At 40.1% G+C, this 26,361-nt stretch overlaps 2 protein-coding genes across 3 annotated transcripts in view; one reads left to right on the forward strand and one right to left on the reverse strand.

Moving 5' to 3' along the window:
- Positions 1-18,185, reverse strand: part of Nup155 (nucleoporin 155) — a 61,305-nt gene extending 43,120 nt beyond the window's left edge. Inside the window, exons 1-11 of the mRNA XM_021655643.2 lie at positions 17,894-18,185; positions 15,363-15,500; positions 14,142-14,238; positions 12,120-12,190; positions 11,287-11,379; positions 9,409-9,575; positions 8,622-8,727; positions 7,593-7,666; positions 6,864-6,955; positions 3,970-4,067; positions 3,149-3,301 (exon numbers count right to left, since the gene is read on the reverse strand). Coding sequence (XP_021511318.1) covers positions 3,149-3,301; positions 3,970-4,067; positions 6,864-6,955; positions 7,593-7,666; positions 8,622-8,727; positions 9,409-9,575; positions 11,287-11,379; positions 12,120-12,190; positions 14,142-14,238; positions 15,363-15,500; positions 17,894-18,050 — 1,246 coding nt within the window. The 5' untranslated portion in view covers positions 18,051-18,185. The remainder of the gene's footprint in view (positions 1-3,148; positions 3,302-3,969; positions 4,068-6,863; positions 6,956-7,592; positions 7,667-8,621; positions 8,728-9,408; positions 9,576-11,286; positions 11,380-12,119; positions 12,191-14,141; positions 14,239-15,362; positions 15,501-17,893) is intronic.
- A 4,974-nt stretch (positions 18,186-23,159) lies between these two features.
- The window catches only part of Wdr70 (WD repeat domain 70), a 218,935-nt gene continuing 215,733 nt past the window's right edge, over positions 23,160-26,361 (forward strand). For both annotated transcript variants that reach the window (XM_060380497.1, XM_060380499.1), the window contains exons 1-2: positions 23,160-23,289; positions 23,382-23,447. In XM_060380497.1, the coding sequence (XP_060236480.1) occupies positions 23,265-23,289; positions 23,382-23,447 (91 nt within the window). In that variant the 5' untranslated portion in view covers positions 23,160-23,264. The remainder of the gene's footprint in view (positions 23,290-23,381; positions 23,448-26,361) is intronic.

Here is a 26,361-nt window from a genome sequence, read left to right on the forward strand (position 1 = left end):
AAAAACAAAGACAAAAAACCAGAAGCCAATTTAAAACGTTGGAAGAATGACATAAACTGTAAAAGAGATGACTCAAAAATTAAGAGCATTAAGAGCTTGTACTGATTTTCAGAGGGTCGGAGTTCAGTTCCTAACACCTTATAACTCCAACTTCTGGGGAATTTGAGGTCTCTGGTTTGGGAATGTATTGGCGCACATGCTGAAGAGAGAGAAACATAATTAAAAGTACCTCTTAAAAAGGAAAACAAAGGGTGTGGTGGTATATGACTGTCATCTTCATCCTCAGGAGGATTATGATTTCAAGGTTAGCCTAGTCTATATAATGAGACCTTGTTTCAAACAAAACAAACACAACCTACTGAAAACCCACAGTAAGTAAGCTTAAGAGATATTCATCAATAGACAGAACTTAGTCCAGACAGCATATATCTATAGGCAATTCACTTGATGCAACGGCAGAAGTGAAATAGAGAAAGATTAAAAAAAAAAAAATGCTTGTAAAACAAGATATCCAAAGCAAAAGAATGAGGTAAAACCCCATCCTGGAGGTTGAACATGTAGCTAGAAGCAGGCAGAGGTCTTGCTTGGCAGGTACTGGGCTCTGGATTTGACCTGTGATCCCATTAGATAGATGGATGGATGGGTAGATAGATGCCAACAAAGCCCCTTCTTTCCCTGATACATAAATGTTACTGACAAAGCTGGAAAGATGCCTCATAAAGGAAAGGTCTTATCAGCAAGAATGATGACTGGAATTTGACTCTAGAACCTACTTGGGGGAAGGAACTCCTAGGTTTTGTCCCCTAACTTCCCCACATGGCAGACATGTGCCTACACACGTAGACCAACACAAAATAAAATTTAATTATTAGAAGGAGGAAAAATCTACTAAATCTAACAGTAAAATGATAAAGCATATAGAGGATATTCAGATAAAAAGATAATCCACAGATGCCAAAAATATCAGCAGATCACTTATCTGAATAAGGGACTTGTATCAAGAATGTACAATGAACTCTCAGTTCAATAAGAAAAATACAGGTAAAGGTTCAGAACATTTTTTTTTTTTTTTTTGCAAAGGAGAAAGGTAAGTGGCTGAGAAGCACCTGGAAAGCTGCTTAACATCTTTAGCTGAAGAGATGGCTCAGAGGTTAAGAGCCATTGGCTGTTCTTCCAAAGGTCCTGAGCTCAACTCCCGGCAACCACATGGTGGCTCGTAATCATCTATAATGCGATCTGGTGCCCTCTTCTGGCATGTAGGTATACATTCAGGCAGAATACTGTATAAATCAATCAATCAACCAACCAACCAATCAATCTTTAAATAAAAAAGCCTTTATTAAAAAAAATCTTTAGCCACAGAAAAAAGCCACTCTAAGATGGAAATAAAACAGAAGCAAGTATTGGCAAGAATGTAGCCACTGTGGGTATACCCTTAAAAAATAGGCAAGAATGTAAACGTCCTAGTTGCTTTGAAAGACAGTCTGAGAGCTACTCATAGGTAAATCAAAATGACCACACAATCCACCAATTTCAATCCCAGAGCAATGAAAACAGATGTCCTTGTAAAAGCCAGTTCCCTTTGTGGGAATTGTTCCCTTTGTGGGAACAATTTAATTCATAATACAAAGAAGCCATACAAATGAATGATTTCCAAAATTAAACATTACTCGGCAATGAAGGAGGATGCATGTTAGGTAAGGTAGCTTCTGTCTGTAATCCCAGCACCAGGCAAGCTGAGGCAAGACTTGCAATTTTGAGGTCAATCTGGGCTATGTAGTGCCTGGTCTATAGAATGAAACCCTGTTTCAAAACAAAACTGGGGCCAGTGAGCTAGCTCAGCAGGTAAAGGCACTTGCTGTCAATCTGATAACCTGGCTTGATTTCTGGTATGCACCTGGTGGAATGAGAGAACCCCTTACCTCAATTATGTTCTCATGCCAGCAAACAGACCAGGGCACGTGGGTATCCCCACCTTCACATACATATATATATATATATATATTTTTTTTTTTTTTTTTTAAATGGGAGAGAAAGTACTAATATCCATTATACCATCATTAATCCTGAAAGCACTGGGTTTTAATGGAGCTGTTTGTCCTCAAGAGGGTCTCCTAACAACTAGATCAGGGGCTCTCTCTGACTTGGGCTCCTATCTCTGTTGCCTCCCTCTGGATCCCATTTTCCTAGGAATACAAATAAGAAAATAAGCCTGCGTGAACCCTCTACAACTCCTGGTTGTGCAAGTCCATCAAAGTATAAACAGCAGTGTATCTGCCAAACTGTTCCTTCTGAAGAATTCTCTGACAAATAAAGGGAACAATCAAAACACGTACTGTATAAATCAATCAATCAACCAACCAACCAATCAATCTTTAAATAAAAAAGCCTTTATTAAAAAAAAAATCTTTAGCCACAGAAAAAAGCCACTCTAAGATGGAAATAAAACAGAAGCAAGTCATATATTCATAAGTCAATGCAAGTCATATATTCATCTATTTATAAAATGTCAAAATGGACAAATTATTTAAAAAGGTCAAACATTTTCCAGAGCTAGAACAGAGAAAAGACATGGCCTTTTTTTAGACAGCAGTGATCACTCTATAACTCTAAATTAACACCCACCAATTTTTATACCTTAGAAGGTTTAAATTTTGATGAGTAATGTCAATAAAGTTATAATTTTAAAAGTACTATGATGATATACAGTATTATTTATTTGAAAAAAATTTCTTCTTGCAAAGGAAAATTAAGTTTGGGTATTGAACAATAACATGTTGAAAAAGCCTGGCATGGCAGCGCACATCTTTACTCCCAGCACCTGGAGGACAGAGACAGGCAGATCTCTCTAAGTTCAAGACCAGCCTGGTCTACAGAGAGCTCCAGGGGGTGGGAGCGGTGCTCAGAGAGATGCTCAGCAGTTAAGAGCACTTGTTGCTCTTGCAGAGGACCTGGGTTCAATTCTCAGTGCATATGTGGCAGCTCAAAGCCGCCTGTAAAGACTACAGTCCCAGGAGATCTGATGCAGGCTTCTCACCTCCAACGGCACCAGGCATGCTCATGATGTGCAGACATACATAAGCAAAACACTCATATACGTTAGAAAACAAAAGTTTAATTTTAAATCTTACAGCATTTCAGAACTTACCTTTACTATAAAGAGCTTTATGTACTTTTGAAGGCTTTTCGACTGTTGAAGATGCTGAGAATCCAGGAGGTAATCGGACATGAACCAGTGTCAGTGTATTGGGCCGAGCTAATGGCTGTCTAAATGGGCAAGTGCTGAAATACAACCTCACACCTGAGGAAGAGGTAAAAATATGCATTCATAAGAAAAAGTAAGGACCTGAAGAATACATTATAGTGAGGACATCCACACACAGAGACTTCTGGAAAAGCACACACTACTTTCCTTATTGGCCTAAAATGAGAGATCAGCTCACCTCCCCTTGAGGTGAGGCTGCGGTCAGCTTTACCAGGCCGCAGAGGAAGACAATGCAGTCAGTCCTGATGAGACCTGATAGACTAGGGTCAGAAGAAAGGGGAGGAGACCTCCACTATCAGTGGACTGGGGGAGGGGCATAAGAGGAGCAGAGGGAGGGGACAAGAGAGGGGGCTACAGCTAGGATACAAAGTGAATAAATTGTACTTAAAAAAAAGATACATTGGCAATTTAAACAAAATTCTACAAATGTAATGTGCTGAGCAGTGACTCAATACATTTCTGTAGTGAGAGCTTGTGACAAGCCAAGGAAACTTGTGTCTTGTCTTAGTTAAGGCTCTGTTTGCAGGTCAGGCTACACATTACAACGTGTAGAGAAAACAGCATCTCCTATTAAAGAAATAAACCTCATTTTATGAATTCTCAACATAGCTGAAGGAGTGAAAACATTCCTAACCATAAATTTCCAATTCAAGTATCATCAAAATTTGTGTAAACCAATAGCAGATCAGATATGAAAAACATACCTGCGTGAGTGACAGCCAGTAACTGACAGTCCAGTGATTCAGAGTTTTCAATCACTGCTATCTGAACAATTGGCTTAAAAACAGAACGATCAATAGTCCTATAAGAAACAAAAAATGAAGTTCATTTTTAATTTATAAAACATCAGTACAGAGGCAGGTGTGGTGTGCGCCTCTAATCCCAGCCCTAGAAAATCAGAGACAAGCAGATCTCTGTGATTTTGAGTCCAACCTGGATAATGTAGTGAGCTCCAGGATAGCCAGACAGAGAGGCCCTGTCTCAATATATAAATAAGATTAATTCCTTAGAAATTAACATAGTAGTAGCAGGAAGTAGCAAAACTTCAGTATATGTGTAATTTTAAGACTAGCCCTCTTTATAAACCACTAAAAAGACCATTTAAAAAGATTAAAACCAAAGAGCTAAAGTATTTTCAAGGCATTAAATTACCCAAGCAGCAATTTACTACTGATTAAAAGGGAGAAAACAGACCTTTGTCACTGAGACATAAATAATGCAGAGGACTGCCAGTGGGGAAAATGACATGAAGTGCCTCCAGATGCAGTGATAGAGATAGTGAGAGCCAGGTGTGGTGGTACATACTTACAGTCCCAGTGTTTAGGAAGCAGAGACAGGAGGATCAGGAGTTCAAGATCAGCCTGGACTACATTAAACTTTTGTTTAAGTAAACAAAACTAAACATTACTAGGAATCTAATTATAGATCAGAAGACAAATTGAGAGATTAGAATATTTTATACATAACTTCTGTACCTTCCTCCCAATGTCAACATAATGAAAAATAAAACACAATGAGAAGGGTATTCTGTATTAAAGACTAACGACATAATTCTAATTGTAGACTTTAGAAAGGAAAAAGCCATACTAATTTTAGAGTTGTACTGGCTTTAGCAACTCATTTAATCAGGCTGGAATCATGAGAATCATATGGCGGCTGTACATGATGACATGCAAACTCATAAAGAGTTCTATGCTTTTTTCTTTTAGAGGAGGAGCCATACTTTATCAGACAAATCAGAATGTAAGTCAAAAACAATATAAAAAGAAATAGTCAAAACTTCAATACTGGCAAATTAAATATTCACTATGTAATTACGTAGTTATAATAGCCCAACTTCCTCTCTCCCACCCCTCCCTTCTTTATTATTAACTTTGTCTTGAACAGGATCTTACTATGTAGTCCTGGCTGGCCTATGTATGCCTTTTGAGCTCCACTTGCTCACTTGCTAATTTTCTGAAATGTGATCACTGTGGAAAGGCATGATACCTGCATTTTACTTCTAAATGGCTTGGCTAATAAGGAAGGTTACACAAGAGGAAAATATTAGCAATTGGGAAATTTAAATAGATCACCTAAATTATAATTAGTCATTTTGGACAAAGTACATACTTAGGCATTTTATTTATATAAAGTACATACTTAGACCTTTTATTTATATAAAGGTTTATCTTTTGTTCATTCTAATAGTTTTGAGTGGCTGGAGAGATGGCTCAGGGGTTAAGAGCACTGGCTGCTCTTCCAGAGGTCTTGAGTTCAATTCCTAGCAACCACATGGTAGCTCACAACCACCTAGAATGATATCTGAATACATTGTAAATAAATAAAAAGAAAAAAAAAAGTTTTGGGACAGAGTTTCCAAACAGTGTAGCCCAAGCTGGCAAAAAGTTATTATTTTCCTGCCACAGCCGCCAGGCTCTAGGAATAGATATAGACCACTATTCCCAGTTCAGTATAGATCGTTTTGTTGTTTTTTGAGACAAGGTTTCTCCATAGCCCTGGCTGTCCTGGAACTCTCTCTGTAGACCAGGGCTTGCCTTGAACTCAAAAGAAATCTACCTGTCTCTGCCTTCCAAGTGCTACGATTAAAAGCAAGCTCCATTATCATCCTGTCAGTATATCACTTTTTAACATGCTATTTATTTTCTTGTAGATTTGGAAAGTTTTCCAGAAGACAGATTAAAGAAAATGGAGATCTTGTTTAATTGTTTGCACTTAGAATATACATTTTTGTAATTGGCAAGCCGGTAGAAAGCTGAAGTTTTGTTATACAGACAATCTAAACTGAAAAGTTGAGAATTCTATTATAAAGTGAGGAGAATGTTTGCAGATCATTAAGGAATTTAGAAAAAGCTTGCAACAATCAGTTTCAGGGTCTGATACAAAATTTCTTAGATTTCAGGATGGGTTCTAGCTCCTTAAGAGGAAAAAAAAGTCATTATATACTTTAGTTTCTGTTTGTCATGAATTAAATGAGAATCTTACAGCTATGAAATTCTAACATGTACCATCTAGGCCTGTTGGAAGGCAAGAATAGCTGACCTGCATTATTTTTCACCTATATTATCTCAAAGAACTACAGCAAGTTGCAAGGAAAAAGATTGGAGGTCTGGATACATGGTAGGAAGCTTGCATATTCTGTGGGAGAATATGCAAGGTTTGGGTTTGATGCCCAGCACCTTTGGACAAAAAAGTCCAAGAGTGTGAAATCCAACAAGCTATACTTCACTCAGTAAGACATACCACCTTATGTTTCACATAAACATGAGAACAGTCTGAGGTTACAAGGTTTCAACAATACTTACTGTGAAGTTCCTTAATCATTCATAATCTTTTTTTCTCATTTATTTATTTTATTCACTTTACATCCTCGTAGCTCCTTTCCTCCTCTCCTCCTAGGCTCACCTTCTCTTCCTCCCCCGATTTATAATCTTTTAGAGATGTTTGGAGGCATAATTTAATCTTAGTATAGTCCATATAATGTATCTATGTTACAGTATTTATATAGTATATATAAGAGATTTATATATATATATATAAAACATGAACAGTACAAATGTTTGCGAGTGAGTTGCTGACTAAATAAAGTACACATTACCTAGCAATGTTTCCGGCAGCAGAGACAATGGCATTCTGTGACACTGAGGCAACTCGACTCATCCCCTGTCCATCATGGCCCAAATCATAAACCTGTGAATAAGAAAGTGCTCTCCTTTAGACACAGCTATGCAGCATACACATTATATTAAAATTAACTTGTTATTTTAAAGAATACTTAATTTGGTACTTACCGAAGTTTAAAATGTTTGAAATCTCACCAAGACAAATAAACAAACACTGCCCTAAGAAAAGGTTTGAGGGGTTTACTTGAAAAAGCACAGAGCTGAAGTCAGGTATGGTTGATTACACACCAGTAATGCCAGACACTTGGGAGGAAGAGGCAGGAGAAGAGTTCAAGGTCATCCAAGGCTACAGAGCAAGCTTAGGGTCAATCTGAGGTATATGAAAACTTATCTCAAACAACAACAAACTTCACAGTTCACAGAAAGTGCGAATGAGTAAATCATCCTTAGAAAACAGATATGTAAGCAGGTCACTGGCTAAAGACACTGGCCACTGTGAGTCTGACAACCTGAGTGCCAGCTCTAGATCCCGCAGCAGAAAGGGAAGACTGACTCTAAAGCTACCCTCTGCCTCCACATGTGGGCTGTGTCACACAGGTGTGCATATGCAGGCGTACACACAAACAAACAAGAAATGTAAAAACCTAAAATATAACACAGGGATACTTTTCTACTCTTAAATGGTAGCAACTATGCATATTTACCTGTATTACTCCTTTTTCCGATCGTGTATACAAAATATTTCTGGAATTATCAATTTCAATTTGAACAATAGGATCTAAAAGTAAAACAAAAGAAGAAAATCAACCCTACAGATTATCAGTTGAACACAGGCTCCATTCATAACATCTTAAAATTTGTGGAGTAGGATTTGCATTCAGGGCCTTTCTACTCCTGCTTGGTTGTTATAGTCTACAATATCTGCATAAGGAGATTTAGGAACATTTAAGTTAGACAAGGTGTCAAATACTGACGGAGCATCACAAATAACTTACACTGTCAGGCAAGGTACTGGATAGCACTCCCAAGCAATCCTAGCTCATAGCAGGCTATGGCACAAGGACAGAGTCTGAGAAATAGAGAGTTACCAAGCCAGGCTGGGCTGTGGAGCAAAATTCTATCTTAAAACAAAAACATCTTATTCTGTCATCTAGAATTCTAAGTTCTTTAAAATTTTGTTTTTGAGAGAGTCTCACCATGTAGTTCTAGCTGGCCTCAAACTTGCTGTGCAGCCTAGGCTGACCCTTGGATGCATAAAAATTAACCTGTCTCTGCACTTGAAGTACTGAGATTACAGGTATGTGCCAAGATGCCCAGTTTAATCCTACTGCTTGTTTCCAAGTTCATTAAATTTCAAGGATATAACTGGGACTTTACTCTTGACCATTTATCACTATGTAAATCTTTCTTTCTCTTACTTATGCATGTAGAGACAGACAGACAGAAACAGACACAGACAGACAGACAGACACACACACCCTTTGGTTTAAATAGAAAAGCTGTTTTGGATACATGATCCAGGAATGAGCCTAAATTTTTAGAAAATAACTAACTTGAGAATAAAATCAATTTTCTTCTGTTTTATAATGCCTCTGGTCTTTAAGAGACTTCACAGACATGTAACAAATGCAATTTAATGTGACAAGTATTTCACTTAAGAATGAAAATTTCTGAAAAGAGTTAAGTGTGGAAGTACCAAAAATTGTTTTATTTGTCCAATGTTTCCTACTTACCATCCTCTGAGAATGTGAATTGCAGCAAAGACGGAACAAGGAAGGAAAGTGAGCTCTTTGAGTGGTTTATCTTCCTACATCTCTGACTGAACCAGCCTGCTTCTGCCTTGAAGGAAAAAAACAACACAAGACTTGTAATACTATAGAACATAATGACTGCATTCATGCTCACTAAAACCTGTAAGTCTCCATGATTCACCAGTGATTGTAAATACAATGAAACATACTTCTCGAAATTACCCACTGAGTTTTATTCTGTAATTAAAAATATGTATTAAATACAACAAATAACTTACAGGACACATTATTCAATGAAAAGCCAATGGTAAAAATAAGCAATAGCAACCTAAGGACATATATTTGCGAGAGTATCCTGCTTGCTTGTACATACACACAAACATATGTACACAGATATTTATAGAGACGGGTTTATAAGTACACATATACCAATGTAAGTATCATGCTTTAAAAAGACACACACGGATCAGATTATCAGGGTAATTATCAGAAATGGATGCAGTGGCTCAGACACAGTGCTTATCTAACACCTGTAATGCTCTGAGCTGAGTTCCAGAAAGCTGACATCTCCCCACCCAGAAAAGAGGCTTCGACCTAGGAGAGGGAGGACTGGGTCTTATGGGTGTGCAGTAGTGACTGAAAACTATACTTCAGTTTATACTTCAATACTTCCCTTAATAATAATACATACTATGCAGTTAAAAAATTTAAAATAAGCTTTTTCCTGCTGAGCAAAAGAAAAAAAAAGTTTGTAAATGTTAAGACTTACTTGGTATGCTACTTCATACAAACAGCCGTCCTTTCCAGCCATAAAAATTCTGCCATTATCCGTGGAGGTGATTGTTAAAAGATATGTGTTGTCAGTGGGAAGAGAGTATAAAGGATCTGGAAGCAGCTGCATCCCACCAAACATGCTGTCATTGAGAATGCCAGAACCTGTGTGTTGCAACAAGAAAAACCACAGAAGAAAGTTTAAAATAATCTTCACATTATCTTCAGAACAGATAATTTTACTGAATTCGTACTAAAATATCCCAGATGTCTATCATATAGTTTGTAAAATTAACATAAAAGCTTGTGGGGCCAGAGAGGCAGAGGTAAGTGGATTTCTGGGAGTTTGAGGCCAGCCTGGTCTACAAAGTATATCCAGAACAGCCAATGCAACACAGAGAAATGTTGCAGGATATGTGATCCCATTGTGAACCCCAAGATTGTGAACTATAAAACCCTGTTTATTGGGCTGGAGAGATGGCTCAGAGGTTAAGCACACTAGTTACTCTTCCAGACGTCCTGAGCAGATGTCCTGAGTTCAATTCTCAAGCACATTCTGATTCACAACCATCTAAAAATGAGAACTGGTGCCTTCTTCTGACCTGCTGGCAGAATTCCATATACATAATAAATCAATCTTAAAAACCAAAACCAAAAAACCAAACCCTGTTTATTGTTTGGTAGTTGAGCGGTAACACACACTTTTTGTCCAAGAGGTGATGATAAACAGGTAATTATGGTTTGTTTCAGCCATCCCTAGGACACACCTTTAATACAAGAGCTTACCGTACACAGAATTTAATAAAGCTAACCCAGGTCAAGAGGAAGAGCAAGAAACCAGCTGACAGGGATTAAAGAGTAGAAGGGACTTTGAGTTGAGGGATATTTAAGGCAGCATGTAGAAGAAGGGAGTTTTTGAGCTGACTTTTTGGCTTTGGCTCTTTGGCTTAGGCCTTGGGTTTTTTTGGTCATTTTCTCTTAGACTGTCGGCTCAGCTAGTGAGCCTTTTGGGTTTTTTTTTCATGTGGACCTGAGCTGAGAAGGAAGGTCAGCTGGGTGCTTTTACTGCCTCTCTGAGCTACCAGGATTTCACCCCAACATCTGGCTCCTGTGTCTTTATTGATAAAATTGAGCAGTTGGGATTTTTATTTTTTAAAAATAATTTAATTTTATTTTATGTGCATTAATGTGAAGGTGTTGATCCCTTGGAATTGGCGATACAGACAGTTGTGCGCTGCCATGTGGGTGCTGGAAATTGAACCCGGGGCCTTTCAAAGAGCAGACAGTGTTCTTAACCACTGAGCCATCTCTCCAGCCCTGGGCATTTTCACTTTTCAAAAGAACAGAAACGTCCTGGCTGGGGTAGGAGGAGGGCGAATTTTGGAAAGATGACTCAGACTCAGTCCTTAAAGAATACCTGATGTTCTTGTAGAGGACCTAGGCTCATTTCTCAGCACTCACGCTGCTGTTCACAAACATCTGTAACTTAAGTTCTAGGGGATCTAAGAGCATCTTCTGGCCTCACGCTTCAGCCACGCACAATGCACATATATACATAATCAGAACATTCACACACATAAAATGAAAATATATACTACAGAACAGAACAGGACAGTTCAAGACACTGGCCAGGGATGCGGTTTAAAAGTGAAGTGCTTGCATTCTACATGTAAGGCCCTGAACTCAATTCCCAGCAACACACACACAGCCTCACTAAAGACACCGGCAATCTATCTTAAACTGCATCAATGGTATACACATATATCACAGTAAAATATCAAGAAAAAAACAAACCCAACCTAGTGTAAAAATCATTATAATAATTTTCAACATACTGTTATTTTAAAAAACCTAACCCATGAGTGAGTTACCATACCTGTTTGTACGTTAGCATAGCTGAGTCCAAGAATTACTATATCCACAGGGGTTGCCAAAACCAACAGGTGTCTTACATGAGGCTGAAAGATGCCTACGGCAAAGCAGACAAAGGCTAATTATCTTATGAAACCAACACCTAGCATTTAGGCATGAATAAAATATGGTTCTACCACTAAAGTGAGCTCCTAATTAAACAGTGAAAAGTCCAAATCCAGGTCAGCAAATTCTGATGCTTAAATATTACTATATTAAAGCATTAAAGTTCAATAGAACAAAACTAACTTAAGAAATAATTGGTGCAACACTCAGCATCTTAAGTGTCATAACAGATTAATTTTGGTTTACTGAGCTATAAGCATTTGCATTTATATACCCGTATTTATAAGAACACTAAAAGATAAAAGCAATCTATGAGTCAGTGAAACATAGCAAACACATGCAGTGAGAACATCAGCTAGCCATACAGAAGGAGGAAATTGTGCAGAGTGTTTGAGGTAGCCAAGGTGGCCTAAATATTGTGATTTAGCTGAAGGTGACCTTCAACTGCTCTTCCTCCCTCCACCTCCCCAGTGCTGGCATTACAGGCATGTGCTGCGACACCTGGCTGGATGGTAAATTCAAGTACCCAACATGGATGATGTGTGAAGACATCCTAAAGGGAGCAAGCTGCACAAAAAAATGACAACTACTACTGGAAAAAAACTTATACAGCTAAAAGAAGAGTGGTTGTAGCCAGGTGTTAGAAGGAAGAACAGAAGCTTTTCTGAGTGAGCCCTAAAACATTTAGAGACTGGACAGTCATAATCTCATTCTGACAGTTTTACTTCTTACCAGCTTTTGGTTTCACAAGCCCCACAGCAAGAATTGTCTCGCTGAGTCCATCAAAATAAGCAAGGTCACCTCTGCCCAAAAGTAAAGAAAACTGTTTACATATATAAATACATTAAATCTTATTTACAATGCTCTTTATTAGTTGAATAAATTTCAATACAGAGTACAGTAAAAACCATAAAATAGCAAACAAAACCAGTGAAGGACTAAGACCAGGCATACAGAAATTTCTAAAAATAAGCTAGAGAAGCAGGGAAAGGTATACTACATTCTAAAAAACTGTCCACAGAACTACAAGCACTTACTACCAAGTCAACACCAATCTTCTGCTGAGCCAGGAAGGAGTATGGAGGATTCTCTGGGAAGGAGCTCAGAAAATGCTCCAGTGGTTTAATCTGCATACCCATGCAGGGAAATTCAAAAGAAATCCAGAAACATATGCTACTGAACTATACCAACTAACAAATCCAAGATCAGCTTAACTCGTGCCAAAAAAAGCCAACTCTTCCCATAATAAAAGCCTACCCACTGTTCCCTAGCCAAAGGAGTAGAACAACAACAATAATAGTAATAACAAGTATTTGTTAAATGAACGCTTGTTAGATTTGAAAAGTAAAAATGTCACTCACTAATGTAAAGAATTTTTAGGACAATTACAGATCACTGCTATGACTAAAACACTCCTGGAAACATGTAGTTAAATAGTTTTAACTGCAAGTAGCTTTTCTACAGAATTTCTGTTGTCATATGGTATCAATTTTGATGCAAATAAGTATTCTGAATGTGTTCATGTGCACATACATGTCTCCAAAAGGAGCATTAGTTATTCAATGCCAGGGCAACAGCTGGCCTACGTGGGCCTTCTTAATGATGTTCCTATCTCAGTAAGGTTGACACAGATGATTCAAAATAGGTAACTGAGTAACGGAAACATGAAATGGTAGTTAAACAAAACTTACTGTAAAGGCCAAGAGTTGTAATCAGATCAATATACTACTCTGTTTAAGAAACTCTGACTTTGGCTCTTATATATTCATATATTTAATTTACACACAAAGTCAAAAACCATGAAACCAAATTATCATTTCAATAATTATCAGATTCCTAGTCCATAGAAATGCAAGGAAAAAGAAGTCTCCTTAAAATGTCAAAAGCCCACCACCCGGACCCGCATGGTGACTGGCGTAAGTTGTTCACAGACTGCCACACGTACACTGCTGAACACACACCACACACCTAAACCCACGCTCCTCCAACCCCAGTGCACACCCAACAATTAAAATATAATAAAAAATTTAAATGCCAAGCCATGGCTCAAAGATAACAACGTATAATCTTTTCTACAGACTATAAACTTGGAATTTATGCCTTGTTCCTCAAGAAAAGTACTTGAGGATATAATTCAATGAGAATTTAACCCCTAGGACTACAGACAAGCAAACCAACCAACAACAAAAACCAAGAGCAGTATATTGACTTGGGGAATGTGGCTCCATGAAGTGCTTATCATGAGGAGCTCCAGCAGTACTTAAACCTTACGCTGCTTGAGAAATTGTCAGAATTCCCAATGTGTGCTTGTGTGTGTACATGTGTAGAAGCCAGAGGCTAGTCAATGACGGGTGTCTTCTTTTACTCTCCACCTTGTTTTCTGAGACAATTTATCTCACTGAACCAGCACTTCACTGTTTCAGCTAGACCAGGTAGCTAGCGGGATGCCAGCATTTGCCTGCCTCCGCCCCTCAAGTGCTGGGGCTACATGTGGACTGTCACGACTGGCCTTTCTGAGTGTCAAGGATGTGAAGTAGGCTCTCTTGTGTGTATAGCAAGCATTTTAGCCACTGAGGTATCTCCCTAGCCCCAAAGTCCACAGTTCAATGCCCCCAGATGATTGGTACGCACACTGGGAAACAATGACCCAGAGACAGATAAATAAAAGGCAAAATCAGACAACTTCTGACAGGTGGAACACGAGTTGCAACAAGCAGTAAAGGTTAGAATTCCATACCAGCCTTCCTTACATACCCGTCTTCATAGTTCCACATGAATATGTCACTGTCGATCGTAAGCCAAGCTCTGCTGATAGGAGGAAAAACACCCATCATGCAGTTACACTGCATATCTGAGGAAGTGTGAATGTAAGGCGAAAGAGTACAATTATTTTTTCTCAATTTGTTCAATAGCTTTTGACTTGAAATTTATAATTAAAAAATGATCTTTTGGCTAGATACATCAGTAGTGATAAAGTGCTTCCCTGGTATCCAGGAAGCTCCTGTCCACCTGCTTTCTTTGCTTCCCTCTCCCCTTCAAGTATTTTATTTATTGTATATGTGTTTTGTTCTCGTGTACATCTTCATACAATGTGTGTTAGTGGTACCCATGGATGTCAGAAGAGGCATTGGAGCCCCTGGAACTGGAATTACAGTCAGGAGCCACCAACTGAGTGCTGGGAATGGAAATATAATCTGCAAAGCAGCCAGTGCTCTTAACAGTTGAATCATTTCTAGCAGTTTCTCTATTCTTTTCATTTGTTTCTTTTTTCTTTCTTTTCCTTTTTTTTTTTGGATAGGGTCTCACTATGTAACTTGGTGCTAATTTGGACCACGCTGACCTTGAACTCACAAAGATCAACCTGCCTCTCACCTCTAAGAGCTGGGATTAAAGGTGTACACCAGCCTGCCAGCTCGGGCTTACCTAGTCTTTAACAGAAAGCACACTACCCAGGCACTCTTTATTTTTGAGATAAGAACTTACTACATAACCCAGGTTGGCTACCAGAGTGCCACAATACTCTTGCCTCAACCTCCTGAATACTGGAATTACAGGTACATACCAGCATGCAAGGCTGAAAATTTTGGGGGAAGTGGGTAATGATGACTGAACAGCTGGGCCTCAGGCATGCTAGTTAAATGCTCTACCACTAAAGTTTATATATGGCTCTGAAAAGAAAACTCCTTAAAAAATTTAGACATTGTGTAAGCATAGAACAAGAATGATAACAATGAAACTAGGTAGTGGTTGCACATGACTTTAATCCCAGGATTCAGGGAGACACAGGCAGACAGATCTCTGTGAGTTCAAGGCCAGCCTGGTATACTAAGTGAATCTAGGACAGCCAAGGCTATATAAAGAAACTCTACCTTGAAAAGCCAAAAAACAAAACAAAACAAAACAAAACAAAAAAAAATTGTAATAATGAAAATGACTAATATTTATCAAATAGCTAAATGTAAAGCAATAGGATACGTCCAAACTGTTCAACCAGCTCAGGTGGGAGAGGAACTCTTCGGATAGTGCTGATCTCTGGAAGGCTGGGCACTGACAGTAACCCAGGTCCTTGTAGAGGGTAATCCATATCAGACATTCCAGAGACAGTGGGACTGTCTAAAAAAAAAAAAAAAAAAAAGGCATTTATATATAATATCACTTATCAACCTAGGAATAGCAATTCAAGCTGCCCCAGGGCCCATGACTTCTCTGATATTAAGAAGTTCTGAGCAGTTATAAAGCAGAACTGAGAAATCGCACAGGATGGGTCAGTTACTGGTTTCAACCATGAGGGAGCATTATCAAGACTGGGGCTGTAGCACAGCTAGCAGTTTCCTTGTCTTGCCTGCATTGAATCCCTGGCTGCGATTCCTACTCAGCATAAAATAGAGCATGGTGGCATACGCCTGTATGTCTGGCTCTTGGGATGTGAGCGCATAAGGAGCAAGAATTTAAGGCTTTCCTTGACTACAGTTAAAAAGCAACCCCAGTTATATTAGATGCTGTCCTGAAAAAAACAAAACAAGCTTCAAACCAAACAATCCATCCTTTTTTCCTTTAGATTTCTCCTCCTGACCAACATGTCACATGCAAATATCAATAATGAAATGTATTATTGGGAATCATCGGAGATCACAGACTGCTCTCAATAAAGGATTCTTATGCGCTTTCTTTCTCTTGCTCCATGACCAAGAGCCTAGGGCCAGGAGTGGGCTGGTCTATGTGACTTGTCCTTTAGGGCATCAAACACTAGACCTGATGGTCAACCTAATTATTCCAGGTACTTTATCAGGCTCTAGTTCAGAATGCAAAGATCTTGGGGAAACTGATATTAAATACTGATTGCCATGGCTGAATCATAGGTAAGCCTGCCCAACATGGTTCTTTTTAAAAATAAATCTTAATCTTAAAATACAACTTTAACAGAATAATGCACATATGAAGTGGAAATATAAAAGGGATGAATAACTTCTTTGAAGATGAGAATGTGAATGGTCAAGAAAACTTTCAAAGATACTAAAGACTTTCTTTTTTGGGGGGTGGGAGGGAAGAGGGGAGAAAGGGTCTCACTTTATAGTTCTGGCCAACCTGGAATTCACCAAGTAGACCAGACTAATCTCAACTCAAGGAGATCTTCCTGACTCTGTCTTCCAAGTGCTTAGATTAAAGGTGTGTTCCAACATGCCTGACTTAGAATCTTTCACTAAGAGTCACAGAACTGGGAGGTAATGCCACACGACAGGAGACAGTGGGAGGCAGACATATGAGTTTGAGACCAGCCTAGCCTACTAAGTGAGTTTGAAGACAGCCAGGGCTACAGAGAGAAACCCTCTGGGATGGAGTGGGAGGGGAGTCTATTAGGCAGAGGAAAAAAATGTTAGAAGAGAAAGGGATTAGGTGAGGATGGAAGTATAGGTAAAGAGGTTACATATTTAGAAAGCATGGATTAATTTTTATCTTGCTTTCAAACCTAAGGAGGACAAATTAAGATGATGGTGGCTAACAGGCTAAACAAAACAAGTTTTATAAGGTAAGCCCATTTGTTAGTAGCTGTCAAGTGCAAAGACTACCTTTGCTTCTGGTATTTCTTTTTCATTTTTCCACACAGGGTTTCTCTGTGTAGCCTTGGCTGTCCTGGACTCACTTTGTAGACTAGCCTAGCCTCAAACTCACAGAGATCCTCCTGCCTCTGCCTCCCAAGTGCTAGGATTAAAGGTGTGTGCCACCACTGCCTGGTGGCTTCTAGTATTTCTGATTAAAAATCTCTCACTATATTTTTGTAAATCATTAGATATGTATTTTGGTCTACTTTACATCGATTATTCTGTTTAAATCACCTCCATTTTTTTTTTTTGCTCATTAAGTCTCATTTGTATCTTACACTTCTCTGCTGTTCTCCAATTTTCATCTCACAAGAAACACTTTGTAGCAACTAATGCAATCCCACAAACCTTTAGGTGGTTACAATTTTTACAAGTTAAGGCAAATACTTTCTAGTTATCTCCTCTGCTGACAGATATACTTTATTTCACCCTCCCTGTCAGGCAGCATTCTGATTCGTGTGTATATATGTATATAACATATATATGTTATATATATATTTCATATATATAACTGGTTAGTCGAAGCACTTACAAATGTACTAAATCTATACATAAGGCATGACTCTAATAGAACATGGTAGATTTCCAAATTAACTCATTTGCTTTTCTGATTGGCTGATAATCGATAGAGTAAATGTACAAAATGGAATCTGGATCAGAAGACTCTTTTTATTTGGACTTAATGAGACTGCTCTTACCTCTTTAAGTGTCTACAATGAACAAAGTACAAACAAGAAAAAATAAGCAATTAAAACGAAGAGGGGGTTGCTATTCCTCAAAATTTCAGGAAACCCAGCCCTAATCTCTGCCCTCGCAGGCACCACTGTAGAGATAAGGACTAAGGCAGAGGAATCAGACTAGAATCCGCCAAAGGATAATAGAGCTCCCAATAGACCGATCACTCACTTGGGGCCGACACCATGAGCAGTTCAGAAAGGTCTGGGTACATGCGGTCTTCCTGCAACTGTCGGTCGATAAGCCTCCCCGCATTTTCCAAAGCTTCCTGTAGGGTGGCGGCCGACGTAGAGGCCACCATCGCCGAGCCCAGCATAGACAACGGCATGGCTACAGCAGAGGCCAGCACGCTACAAAAATACTCCAACCCCGAGGAGATCTGTGAGAAAAGCCAAGAGAGTCCAAAACCGCTCCCTAGGTCGAGCGCGCCAAACGAAGGACCCGGCGCCGGGTCATGACGCACTTCCGGTTCGTCCTCCTGCGTCCTGGAAGATGCCGTTTCGGGGACGGAAAGAGGAAGCGGTTGAGGGGGTTGGAGGGTGGGTAAGGAGGGAGGGAGGGGCCTGGAGTTGAGTTTGTTGTTTGCCCGGGGTAGGAAGGAGGGGTGGGGAAAGGAGAGGAGAGGAGACCTGAGGAGAAGGGCGGGGCAGGGTGGAAAGGGGAGGGGAAGAGGAACTCCCGAAGCGGGCGCAGGCTGGTGGGCGCTTGCGTCCGCTCAGGAGTAGTGACCAGCGCGTGCTGAACTTCGGCCCGGAGTCCCACCCCTGAGTTGGAATGCGGCGACTGCAGCTGTTTTATTTAAGAGGGCACACTGATGGCTTCTTAGAAGTTGGTCTCTGGTTCTAGAAACAGGTTACCCGTGAGCCAGAAATTCACAGCATTCCCAACAGTGGGGTGATTAAACTTCAGTAAATTCTTTATGTGGCTGTCATTGGCTTTGTGGCCAGTCACTGTGAAATTTTTTTGTGTTGGAGGTCAGCGTGGTGTGTTGTCTCACTCCTGTAATACTCGTATTTGGGAGGTGGTGGGGGGGGAAGTAAGATTACTGAGTTCACATGTTGAGTTGCAGACTAGCATGGTACAGAATGTGATCCTGTCTCAAATAAAGCAAAACAAATCGGAGGGTGAAGAGAGGGGAAAGAAGGGAGAGAGAAGGAAGGGGGGAATAGAGGGAGATGGTTGTGTGGTACCCGGTATTTATAAAGTGGAGGCAGGAGGGTAAGCAGTTGAAGAGCCATCCTTGCTGCGTTGCAAGATTGTAATGTCAGGCTTAGATCATCAGACCCCCCCGTGAGACCCCACAAGCCCGATGCAAAACACACAAGGGTCTTTTATTCAAGCTCGAGCTTGGGTCGCAGTCCTTTCTGACACAGCAGGCTGGGAGAACGACAGCCAGCTCCAAGGGAACAGGGTTTTTAAAGGGAAAAACCACAAGCAGGGACCTCCAAGCCTTGGAGTTACATGACTGGACAAAGGGTAGGAAATTCACTTTGACTTAGTTAACAGCACCTGGCCAAACCACAGAGAGGAACAGCTTGCCAAGAGGAGCATTGTGACCCTGGGAACAACATGTTTTCTTAACTGACCCTGTCTTTATCAGTCTGCTTCAGTTGCTGTGTCTAGCTGCAAGCTGCTGAGAACATTCTGTGGGTTTTTTCTCAGAACTTAAGGTGGGAACCAAGGTACTCCAGGGACAATCTGACCTTGGATGGAGTCTGAGAATCAACATAGACTTAGTTCTGCTAATTTAACCCTTTCAGTAATGCAAATTGGAAGTAAGCCTATGAAACTTGAGACTATCTCCACAACAACAACAACAATAAAATCATATGGGGTCATTGAGGCTAGAGAGATGGTTAAAAGCACTTATTGCGGGCTGGAGAAATGGCTCAGAGGTTGAGAGTACTGACTGCTCTCCCAGAAGTCCTGAGTTCAAGTTCCAGCAACCACATGGTGGCTCACAATCATCTATAATAAGATCTGGTGTCCTCTTCTGGTGTGCAAGCACACATGCAGACAGAACATTGTATACATAATAAATAAAAATAAAATCTAAAAAAAAAGAATTAATAAAAAAAAGCACTTACTGCTCTTCCAGAGGACCTGAGTTCAATTTCCAGCATCCACAGGGTGACTTGTAACTGTAACTCCATTTTTAGGGGACCTACTGCCCTCTTCTGCTCTCTGCAGACACCAGGCATGCACATTCTGTAGAAATAGATGCAAGCGAAACACCCATACACATGAAAACAAACAGACCAAACTACTTGTTGCTAATGCAGATGACCCTTGTTTGCTTCCTACTGAAGAGTTTAAGTTAGCCTGAACGTAACTCCGTTTTGAAAAAAATCTTGACTAGGAACAGAATTCAGGCACCAGGAAATATCACAGAATGTACACCTGGCAGAAAACAAAGTTAACTCTCCGAGCAACAGCCTTCAGGAAATATAACAGAATAAATGTTCATAGAAAATAGAGACAAACTCCCTGGCAATAATGAGAATTGGTTGGGAATCAGGTGGGAAAATTCTCCCCAATGTTTCAGATATAGTTTAGAAAAATAGCCATTGTGATTATATGCTTTACCCATTATGATTATATGCATTAGCCATTGTGATTGTGTGCCTCAGAAAAGGTCACCCCCCGACCCCGGCTAAACTTCACCCAATTCTGTAACGCCAAGACTTCTTGCTGCCATGGAAACCTCCTGATCATAGACTTTCCCTTTAAAAACCCTGCTCACTCAGGGCTCAGGGTCCCACTTCTCTACTGCTGCATCAGTGAGACTTGGGTCCCGAGTTCGATCGCTCTCATAATAAAGCTCTCTTGCAATTGCATCTAGTCATCTCCTGGTGGTCTCTGAGAGTCCCGTGAACCTAGCATTACACTAGCACCCACCCACAAGGATACTCACAACCCTCGGTACCTCCAGTCCTGGGAGATCCATACTCTGTATCTTCTAGTCTCTGTGGGTACCAGGCATACATGTGACCACATACATGCATGCAGGTCACACACTCATATACAGAAAAGAAAAATCTAAAAATAAAGAAAAGAAACAAACTGAAACCAGTATTATGGCCTGTATTCCCAACCTTTGAGAGGCAGAGACAGGAGCATCATGATTTGTTTGTTTGTTTGTTTGTTTGTTTATGAGACAGGGTTTCTCTGTGTAACCTTGACTGTCCTGGACTAACTTCGTAGACCAGGCTGACCTCAAACTCACAGCTGTCTGCCTGCCTCTGCCTCCCAGTGTGCTGGGATTACAGGCATGTGTCACCCCACCCTGCTGGCATCCTGTTTTGATTAGTGAATAAATTTTAGTTAAGAAAAAATTGCTCATTGTCTTGTTTATAAAGTTGTTTTACACAAACACAACCGAAATAGTTTAACATGAAAGCTGCTCACACCACAATTATTGTCTATAATTTATAGAGAGTAAAACATCTTTTTTATGATGTTTATGGTAATGAGTATCCATTCTAATTAGGTGATGAAGTAGCTATTGTCTATTTTCATTTCCCTCTACTACTTTGCACTTTAAAGTTTAATATGTATCTACTTGACTATTTAAAGTTATGATTACAAAATAAACTTTATTGATAATGTTCTGCTCCAGTACCTAATAGCTACTTATGTGTGTTCAGGAAAGAGATACTAACATTAGTAATAATTTATTTGAGTGTAGGCAAAATTAATTAGGCATACTGATGGACGTTCAGGGTGACTTGTGGTTAGTGGTCTTTTGAAGCAGACTCAACCTTCATTGCTATAAATTGTATACATCTTGCACATAGGAAAAGTAACATTTGCCTTCACAACGATTTCTTTTTATTAATTCATTTAAGGAATGACTGCCTGCCCAGACATTGTACTATAAAGAAAGTACAATGTATCACATAGTAAGTGGGCCTTAGTTAGTTGGAGGCCTACAAAGTTTTACAGATACATACAAGAGCAAGTATCTTGTAATGTAATTTGATATTTTGAAATGTAATTTGATATTTGGAAGATGAGAGGTGGAATCAAGGGCTCAGGACCTGGTGAAGAATCGGAAATCTCAGGACACTTCTGAGGTTACTCATTGCACTGAATGGTTGGTGGCACTGAAAAACAACAAGGTTGGAATAGAAAGGTTTTGGAAGCCATGCTACCATCTTATTAAATTTGTAATTTTGGTGCTGGAGATCCAATACAGAGACTTGTCTATGCTAAGCAAAAGCGGAGCCACAGCTTTATCTCGAATTTTACTCTAAGTACAATGGAAACATTACATGACCATCATTTAAGATGTACAGATAAATGAAACAAAAACAGTGATAGGAGACTGATAAAATAACTTTATCAAAGTATTTTAATTATTTTTATTTTATTTTTAAAGACAAGGTTTCTCGGTATATTACCGGCTGTCCTGGATTCACTTAGTAAGCCAGTCTGGCTTCAGACTCACAGAGATCCACCTGCCTCTGCCTCCCAAGTGCTGCATGCACCATCACTGCCCATTCTTGAGTGAACAGAAGGCTCAGTAGGAATAGGTGTTTTCTGCTAAGCCTGTAATCTGAGCCCCACCCTGGAACCCAGGGGGTGGAAGAATATGTCTGAAAGTTGTTTTCTTTTATCCATATGAACAGTGTAGCATGCTGTACCTCTCCCACAACAAATGAGTACGCTTGAAACTTTGGTATTTTCACTTGGCTTGGTAGCACCCATCTTTAAAAACATGGGAGGCCAAGGAGGATGGGTCTCTGAGTTTGAGGCCAGCCTTTACGAATATAGTAAGTGATATACCATTAGTTCATAGTATGGATAAAGAACCAAGTTGTAAAGAAATAAAAATAAATTGGAAACAAAACTAGAGATGTAGCATTTGGAACACAGCTGGCCAAGTCAGAGGGAGTCTGTAACTGAGGACAAGCACTTAAAATAGTGCTGGCAACCCTCAGTTTTTAGGCATCTTTCTCAGTGCTTAAGTTACATCTAGATACTGGCTTCTTCAAGTATATGGAGAAGGTGGGTAACTGTGGGAGTTTCATCATGTACATTATAGAGAAAAGCTGCATGCAAAGAACAAGATATTATCTTCTCCTTGGGAACAGGTGAGGACTGTTGCCTGGCCTGAAACAATCAAAAGGTTTTTGTTTTTTTTATTTCATGATTTATTTATTATGTATACAGTGTGTGTTTGCAGGTACACCTGCACAGCAGAAGAGGGCACCAGATTTCATTTTAGGTGGTTGTGAACTACCATCATGACCTCTGGAGGAGCAACAGTGCTCTTAACCTCTGAGCCACCTCTCCAACCCCCAATCAAAAGTTTTTACAGAGCACCCCAAATTCACCGCTTCACGATTTGAATTGGTAGGCGGTGTTGGCCGCGAGTTCGCTCCGGACCGCTAGGGGGAGAGAGTGAGTCCGCAGCCCGCCTCCCTTCCCGACCGGCCGCTCTTGGCGACGCGGACTGGGAGACGACACTTCCTGCCGGGCTTGCGGGTAGCGCGCCGCTTCGCAGGGGCTTCTGCGGAGGCTGTGGGCTCAGGCGGCCATGGAGCACTCGGCGCCCAACGAAGGTGGGTTCGGCGCGGCCAGCCGGGGTGGGGTCCGTGCAGGGGAGCCGGGGCGCCGCGGTGACGGTCCGTCTGTCTTTTCTTTCTCGCTGCAGTGACAGGCACAGACCCGGCGGGACCCGATCCTCAACTGGCAGTCACCATGGGCTTCACAGGTTTCGGTGAGTGACTTGCCCTGGGCAAAACCCAGCCTGATTTTGCAGAGGGCTTAAGAGTGAAGGTTAGGAGAGCTGTCACTTTTGACCGGCGCCTTCTGCCGTATCCCCGGAATTGCTTCGGTCCCATTTGTGGAGACCAGTTCAGGTGACACTTGGAGACCTAAACTGGTAGGGATGATTATCGGGACCCATTCTGAGTAGTGGCCTTTAAATATTATAGTGTTTACCGAGTTCCTGCCTTTTGTTTAGTCTTTCTCATCCAGAATCCTCACTTCAATCTTAATGTATACCCTAGTCATGGCACGTTATAAGGTAATAAAAAAGCCTCAAGAAAGTTATCATCTGTTAAAAACATTAGTGCTAGTAAAAATCAAACGGAATTTGTTCTGTAATTTCTTTTGTGAATAATGATCTGCTAATGTATGTAATTCTCATTCATTCATTTATTCATTCATCTATTTACTATCTTCTAGGACTCTAGGTAATCTGGCCATAAAAGGGCAGTTACAGTATTTTCTTTCTAATTTCTTAATACATACATACATACATATATATGTATGTATGTGTATACATAAATATACAAATATATATGTGTAAGATGTGTGAGTGGGTACTTGGCCTGAAAGTGTTTGCACACTCTTGCCTGCAGTGCCCGTGGCGGCCAGAAGAGGGCACTGGATCCTATGGAATGGGAGTTACAGATGGTTGTGAGCCACCATATGAGTGCTGGGAACCAGGGTCTTCTGCAAGAGCAACAAACGCTCTTAACTGCTGAGTCATCTCTCGAGCCCCTCTTTCTAACCTCAGAAAGTTAAGAGAATTACAAGAAAAAGAAATCAAAGCAGCTGGGTGGTTATGGCGCATACCTTTAATGCCAGCACAGCCAAGGCTACACAGAAAAACCTGTTTTGAAAAAACAAAAAAAACAAACCAAACCAAACCAAAAGAAAATCAAATTCAATTTGTTTTCCTTTTGGTATTTAAATTTAATACCATACTTATGAGTAAACATTGTTCTTTATGACAGTATTTTGCAGATTTTCAAGTGTTATATTCTTCCAAAACATTTTTTGGTAGTATGGGGACTCAACAGGACTTTGTACATGCCAAATACCTGTTCCACTACTGATCTACACTGTTAGCCCAAATTTATTTATTTTAGTATCCAGAGAGTAGACTACACAATAGAATTTGTATCACTTAAAATTTTCTCTACGTAATTTCTATTTTTATTTCTTTTTTGTTTTGTGGAGGAAGAGCTGACTGTGTATTCCAGGATAGCCTGAAGTTTGAGATTCCCTTGCCTCAGCCTCTAACATGCTGGCGTGTGACAGCAAATCCATCTTTTAATGCTAAAAGAACATTTTGTTAATGTGTGCACATAATGCATGTGTGTGAATTCATGTATGACGTGTGTCCAGGAGGCTAGAAGTTGACATCTAATGTCTTCATCAGTTAATTTCTACCCAAATTTTGTGACAGTGTCTCTCCCTGGGCCTGGAGCTCATGGTTTAACTGGGCTGGCTAGCCAGGAAGTCCCAGGGGTCTTCCACCTGGAGATCTGAACACAGGGCCTCATGCTTGAGTGTCAAATGGTGTACTGACTGAGTCACTTCCCTAGCTTCTAACAAAAGCATTTTCACAGAGTAACACTAATTTCTGTTATCTACTGATAGTTGTCAGTGTGACTTTATTTGGAAAGTTACTAAGAGTAAAAGTAAAGAGATTGGGTGTTTATCCTTTAAAACCTCAATGGGTGTGGTGGCGCACACTATTAATCCCAGCACTCTGAAGGCAGAGGCAGGCGGATCTCTAAGTTTGAGTCCAGCCTGGTCTACAGAATGAGTTCCAGGACAGCCAGGGCTATACAGAGAAACTGTGTCTTAAAAAAAAAACCCAAGAAAGCCGAACAAATTTCTCTTTTTCTTATTTTCCCTCTTTTTTCCCTTTTGGCTCTGTTGAAGGATTGAATTGATTCAGGGCTTTGCATTGTACATGCCTCCTATTCTGGCAAAGCCCTCCAGGGCTTAGCTAGTAGACCACTGACTTTAGAACCTTGTGGATAGACTTTAGAACCTTGTGGATAGTCACTGCCTGAGGCCCTTCTAACAGATTGTTTAACTTTGTATCAGAGCTAACAGAATGCAGGAATGCCATCTTAACTATATCTACCAACAAATTAGGTACTGTTATTTACTAAAGTAAAACAAGCAAGGTGGAAACAAAACTTTAAACTACTTGATACATGAATCTTAGTAATTGAGTGGCTGAGGCAGGTACTTTCAAGTTTTAAGCTAGCCTGGGTTATGTAGCCTGGGTTATGTTGGAAGGTTTTTATTTATTTTTGTTATTTTTATTTATTTATTCAGCCAAGGCCTCAAGTAGCCCAGGTTTGTCTCCAGCTCCCCAAGTAGCTGAGGATGACCGTTTGCTCTGACCCTCTTTCCTCTAACATGCCCTACTCTGGTAGCTGTGTTGTGTTTAGGGTGAGGAAATTGCTTCTGTGAACAACATAGTTCTTGGTAGTAGGATTGAAATAGCTCTTTGCTTTCTGGCTATTTCTTAGCTCCTTCAAACACCTTTAATTCTCATGTCTCAAGCTTAAGTCAGCTGTAGTGCCTTGATTTCTTCTCAGGATTTGAGTCTCTTGAATTCTTCCATACCAGTTTTGTATCTTTGCCTTAAGGACTTCTTTGAATGCAGTGGGCCATATGGGATAGTCTTTCTATTCTATTCTATTTTATTTTATTTTTTTATTTTATTGTTTTTACATAAGTTGGCTTGAGTGAGGGCTTTATTTATTCCAGCCTCACTTTGAACTTGTTGCATGGACAAGGATGATCTTGAGCTTCTAGTCCTTTTGCCTCTGTATGCTAAGTGCTGAGAGTATAGACACATGTATGCAGAATCTCAGAAT

Source organism: Meriones unguiculatus, chromosome 3 (genome assembly GCF_030254825.1).
Source record: "Meriones unguiculatus strain TT.TT164.6M chromosome 3, Bangor_MerUng_6.1, whole genome shotgun sequence".
Classification (NCBI taxonomy): Eukaryota; Metazoa; Chordata; class Mammalia; order Rodentia; family Muridae; genus Meriones; species Meriones unguiculatus.